Source organism: Lipotes vexillifer, unplaced genomic scaffold (assembly GCF_000442215.2).
Source record: "Lipotes vexillifer unplaced genomic scaffold, Lipotes_vexillifer_v1.1 scaffold147, whole genome shotgun sequence".
NCBI lineage: Eukaryota > Metazoa > Chordata > Mammalia > Artiodactyla > Lipotidae > Lipotes > Lipotes vexillifer.
Genome location: NW_006778796.1, coordinates 713,629 through 719,915, shown reverse-complemented (window position 1 = coordinate 719,915; position 6,287 = coordinate 713,629). Strand labels below are relative to the sequence as shown.

General features: G+C 42.6%; 1 protein-coding gene across 1 annotated transcript in view; it reads left to right on the top strand.

Annotated features, from left to right (window-relative positions):
• The window catches only part of ADGRF5 (adhesion G protein-coupled receptor F5), a 57,778-nt gene that overhangs the window by 28,611 nt on the left and 22,880 nt on the right, over nt 1-6,287 (top strand). Inside the window, exons 8-9 of the mRNA XM_007451906.1 lie at nt 2,481-2,702; nt 3,632-3,835. Coding sequence (XP_007451968.1) covers nt 2,481-2,702; nt 3,632-3,835 — 426 coding nt within the window. The remainder of the gene's footprint in view (nt 1-2,480; nt 2,703-3,631; nt 3,836-6,287) is intronic.

The window sequence follows — 6,287 nt, the reverse complement described above, 5'->3', positions numbered from 1 at the left end:
CTCTTTCCCCCAAATTTCAATTGTGCTGAATATAGTCAGCCATTTACAGGAATAAGTATCCAGCAGTTTTCCTGACCGGTGGCTGACAGTCAGTCCAAAACCACAGAAGTGCTCTAGTGTCTGTGGTTTATTCTTCCAAAGAGCCATGAAGTTGTTGTGAATGACACTCGATGCCCCTTTTTGCAAGAGAATCTACATTCATCTCTGTCCTTGATACGCACAGCCTTAAACCAATGACCATGAACTATGTCACATGCAACTCCACCCCCGGGAGCTTAAATACCAGCCTGCTCTCCATAGGGTTAGTGGGGTTTATCCAAAATACAAGTATCCAAAAAAGTCAAGTAGCTGAGTAGATTTTTTTTTTTTTTTTTTGGCCGCACAGCATGTGGGATCTTAGTTCCCCCACCAGGTATCGAGCCCACGCCCCCTGCATTGGAAACGCAGAGTATTAACCACTGCACCGCCAGGGAAGTCCCTGGGTGGGTTTTTCTTAAATTATAAGTTTATCTGGCGGCAAGAGTGAGGGGTGCAGGGGAGAGGAAGAGAAAAAGAAAAATGCTGAATGAATGAGGTGGTATCAGGAAATTATTTTTAAGTCCATCTTCATGAAACTATTCAGGAAAGGCACATGGCAATCTTCAGAATAGTCCCTTTTATTTTGCCATATATTAATCCTCTAGTGATGTTTGACCAATCAGCAGGGTCCCTTAACCAGAACACCCCTTTCTTTAATCACTCCCAATATATTTATGATCAATTCCATATAACCATGGAAAACCGGCAGTTTTCCAGATCATTGTAATTAGCAATGGTACTAATGAAAAGCGGGCACAGATATTGTACCTTTTCTATGTTAAACCCAGTGTTTTATACATTTTTCATCTTGATACATCCTGTGAGGTAGATACTATTATCACCATTTTACAGGTGAGGAAATGGAGGCTTAGATTTAAATCATTTGCTCAAGGCCACATAGTAAGTAACATAAGTTTGTGTGCCTTCCTGGTCAGTTCACTACATGAAATATTCACAGATGGCCTTGCTTCCTAATAGTTGAATGCAATTTTCTGAAATCTTATTTTATCCAGGAGCCTAAAAAACGGGATAAGAAATATTTAGGTACCTTGATATTTTGACCAGAACATCAGAGCACCCTAAATTAATTGTATGGTATTTTAGTCCCATGTTTACAGTATGGACAGGGTGTGGCATTGGCATAAAGAACCATCCAAAAGAGGAGTTGCCAAACCTCCTTCCCCAGCTCCTCTGATTTTCTCAACACATAGAGCTCATGAAGGACATAGCACAGCTTAGAGGGAAAAATCTGCATGTTGTGTAAACAAGGGACAGCCATAAAAACATACACAAAAATAGCAAATACCGTGTTTTCATTTCTGTCTGTGAAATGGCTTAATACCAGGGTTCCCCAGAATTTTACTGTGCAAACAATAAGAATAGTTACTATTCCTCCAAATCACCTCCCGTGGTAGTGCTCACTGCTCCTATTTTCCAGACAAGGGAGCTGAGGCTCAGAGATGCTAAGCAAGTTCCCCAGGGCCACACAGCTATGCCTGGTACAGAACCAGGATTCAAATACAGACCTGTGTATCTAATAAGCTCCCACTCTTATGGGCCCATCGGTGTTAGGTCTTTAAAAACATTCTTATTTCCCAAGCATACTTTATTGTAAAAGATTAATTTATTTTCCCACTCTTAAGTCATCAAAGACACAGGACAGAGCTTTCAGTCAGCATGAGGTATCAGTTATCAGTAAGAAGCAGTTGATATCTTTCAAATCAGTAGCAAAGAAACTTGATGTTTAGGTTAGCTGGGGTGGCTTTTTCATAAGCAAATGTGCAATTTTCTACCAGACTATTTAAAAATTTTTTTGCATTTTAATTTTATTTTATAAATTTTATTCAAGTATAGTTGATTTACAATGTTGTGTTAATTTCTGCTGTACAGCAAAGTGGTTCAGTTATACATACACATACATTCTTTTTCATATTCTTTTCCATTATGGTTTATCACAACTGTAATGAATATAGTTCCCCGTGCTATACAGTAAGACCTTGATGTTTATCCATCCTGTATATAATAGTTTGCATTTGCTAAACCCAAACTCCCAGTCCATCCCTCCCCTACCCCCCTCCCCCTTGGCAACCACAAGTCTGTTCTCTATGTCTGTGACAGATTATTTGAAATATTGAAAATAGCTTTGGGATCCCCATTAGTACCACTGAGGACTGTTAAGTGTGCAAAAGATCCCAAACTGGGAACCATGTCCCTAGTAGCTGGCAGACTGTCACTCTAGGGCCTCAGATCCCAGCTGCCCAGGGGTGGAGTGAGGAAGACGCATTGCCTCATTCATCACCATGGAGACCTCTTGAGAACCCCAGTGGTGGTGGCATTGAGGGAGTAGCATTAATTCCATTTATTTGCTTTGGGACCCTAATATCTTTTGTTTGGGTTTCCAGATGAAACGAAGTTCTCCATCACCCCAGAAATCATCCTTGAAGGGGATACAGTAACTCTGATGTGTGAGAACGAAGTTTTGTCCTCCAACGTAACCTGGCAGCATGTGGAAACAGGCTTCGACATCCAGAACAGCAGCAGATTCTCCATCTACACCTACGTGCTCAACAACATGACCTCCGTGTCTCGCCTCACCATTTACAACATCACTCAGGATGACGCAGGTGGGTTGCCATCCAGTAACCAGGGCGAGAAAAGGAATGAAGGGCTAAGAAAGAATCAAACCGTGGTGGTGTGTGTAGATAGCCTTTTCCTCTTCAAAAAGAAGTCACTAAGCTCAGCTTTTCAAAACTGAAAATTAGTCCCATGATGAATGAGCCAAGCAAATTTAGCCTTGGGAGACAAATATAATTTTCCACATTTGCTGAAGCTTATGAGTTGGGACCTAAGACAAAAAGTAAGCTCCTTTTTTTAACATTTTAAAATAATTTAGAAGAGCCTTGTTGAGGTAGAATTGACATAGAGTAAGCTGTACATATGTGAAGTGTATAACTTAATAAGTTTTGACATGTGTGTACACCCGTACAACTATCACCACAATGAAGGTAGTGAACAGATGGGCCCCTGCTCTCCCTCCTACTTGTCCCTCCCCAGCAACCACAGAAGCATAAGTTTTGTACCTGACATTCTAGAATTTAATAGCCCCCATCATAACCCAGATGTCAGCAGGAGCATCTCTTTTTCTCTGAATGAGAAACTGGGCTGCAGACACATGGGTTCTATCATATGTTTGTTGACTCTGACCTGCCACAGAGTTAAATAGGATGCCAAAATTATCCATGATCTCCTAATTCTCCAAGGCTTTCCCATTTTCCCTTTCTACCTCTGAAGCATCCCCACACTTCTTTTCTTACTAGCGAGGACTCAGATTTCTGCTCTTTCTTGAGAACAGGTCTCTACTCTTTTACCTTATGGCATCAGAAATACCTGCCTTGACCTTCTGCACTTCCTGAATGTTCCTTTAGGGTTCGGATGCTTTTGAAAGTGATGTTTCACGAAGTACCATCATGACACGTGAGATGAGGCTATCATTCTTCTAAGGAAATAGACATGTGTAATAGTAATAATAAATGCCTTTGTGTATTCGATACAGGTGAATATATTTGCAAACTGACATTAGATATTTTTGAATATGGGTCCAGAAAAAAAATAGATGTTACATCCATCCAGATTTTGGCAAATGAAGACATGAAGTTGATGTGTGACAACAGTCCCGTGTCTTTGAACTGCTGCAGTGAGATGACGGTGAATTGGAGTCAAGTTGAATGGAAGCAACAGGGGTCTATAAGCATTCCAGGTGAGACTGTTAGAAGCCCTTTTGCAAACAGGTTTTTGCCTCTTGGCCAAGTAAAAATGGGAGATGCGGTCGGTGAAAGAGCAAATGTCAGGTGGCTGGCTTTTTTCCCAGACTGAAAAAGTAAGGCTTGATTGCCAGCTCCAGCTTAGCCATTCTAAAACAAAATCCCCAAAATATACACACACAAGTTTCATGTTTGGGTTGTAGACAAGATTGTGGCAGAGAAGACCCAAGAGGGAGTGATGGGTGATGTAGGTCCATGGTGTCTTGCCTACAGACAAGACAAGCTTGTCCCCACCTTCCCTCTTCAGCAGAGAGCCGAGGATGAGGTCATTGGCTTTGCTTTGGGGTCTGACTCTCAGAGTCTCATTCCTGTGTCTCTCCTCTTGGTGTCTGCCCTTTCCACTTCTCTGCCTTTGTCACCATGTCTCTTTCTGTATTATCTGACTCCATGCCTCTGGTTTTATATCTTTCTCTGTCAACCTGTGTGTCTCTCAACCAATGTCAATTTCCGATCCTGTTTGCAAATCTGAGATATCACTGGAAATTCCCCACCTTCCAGTTTATACTGGTGAATGACAAGAAGAAGAAATTAAAATAGCATTGGTGATTCTGTTTTGTATACTAGTTTATGAACAACCAATTTTTAAAAGATATGTTATCACTTTTAATCCCACTTAAACTTGACCACAAGTTTGAAGCTGGCATTTTTTTGCCTCCCATTTTCAAATAAGGAAATCGAGGTTCAAATTAAATGACTTATCCAAGATTGTCATAATTAGGAAAAGAAAAGAATTGGGACTCACCTTGTTTCACAGGCTTTGCCTTGGTCAAACTATATCACACATGCCTGGTGAGCCAGCGCTAGAGTGAGTTGATGCTGCAGAATTTGTATTGAAACAGAAGACTGTTTTCTGCCTAGAAACCTCACGTAACAAGATCCAATCTTTCCCTTAAGAAATGACAGTATTACTTGCTCACCTTTTTTTGTTTGTTTGTTTGTTTGTTTTTTGCGGTACGCGGGCCTCTCACTGTTGTGGCCTCTCCCATTGCGGAGCACAGCCTCCGGACGCGCAGTCTCAGCGGCCACGGCTCACGGGCCCAGCCGCTCCGCGGCATGTGGGATCTTCCCGGACCGGGGCACGAACCCGCGTTCCCTGCATCGGCAGGTGGACTCTCAACCACTGCGCCACCAGGGAAGCCCTTGCTCACCTTTTTTAGTAAAAAATCCTTAAAGGAAAATGTGGCTTTACCCATGAAATGCATCAGTGTGGTGGAGCTTTTATTTTATAAAGCCGTTGCTATCAGACATTATTAAATCATAAATAAAATAAGGATCAGTTTGGATGTAACGTTTTCTGAGCACATCTAGTTTGAAAAGCACATTTGTTTTCTACCTTAAAGTGCTCCAGAGAATGGGAAAAGCATCTGGTAACTGTTGAACATGTTGACATATGGTCCATTTAGTCACTTCCCTAATTTTTAAGGAAGAGGAGGTGTAGACATCCTGGAGGAACTGCCAGATGGGAGAAGGACCTTGCACAGTTCCCGGAGTACTGAGTTAGACGCTTTCAACTGTGAGAGGTGAAAAGCCTCGCCATCTGGCAAGAGAACCAGGAAGTCTGCTGGGCAGATGCTCAGGAACCTCGCTGTGGCCACCGCTGCTACAGACATTCATAATGCCCAGGGTGGGCTGAACCGACCGGCAGAACAGTGGATTTCCTGCCGCAGGGCTGGCCGCCGGGGGCCGGCAGGGTTGTTTCTCTGATGAATTTAGCCCCTGCTTTCAACACCCTGCCCTCCTTCCGTCTCCCTTGCCATCCCCTCTCTGCAGCAGTCTTTCTCCAGATTCCACCAGTTCTATCATCCGTTTTTCCAGCTCAGCAGAAAGCAGTCTAGCTAGATAATTCACCCCAAAGCATCTAGAAGTGAATGTATTACATCTTCTCAGAAACGGTTGCACTGGATTTTCAAAGCACTTCCGGCAAAGGATAAGACAGAAAGGAAGTAATCTGCAGTGACAATTTCTAGCTTTAAGAAGGCGGTCTTTTTCGAATAGGGAGGGCTTTCTGAGGCTATTTCAGATCATGGGACATGGGTTGATGATATAAACGGTAATGGTAATAGAATAGTATTAATAGTACTAGTAGTAATAACAGAGGTACTGATAGTCATTAGTGCAGCTTCTAGTTTGCCTGTACTTAGCGCTAGCTTTGCCTGTACGGGAAGGTACTGACCACTTGGGGAAATTTAAAGGCAACAGCGTTTGTATTCTCACCGTAGCTCTTGTTATGTGATGATGAAAAAATAACAGTCTAATTCCCTCTTTGACAGAACACTTTCCAGACGAGTTCGTCAACTTCTCCTTTGCCCTGCCTACCACTGACTTTTTTTTTTTTTTTTGCGTTCCGCGGGCCTCTCACTGTTGTGGCCCCTCCCGGCTGGGGGGACA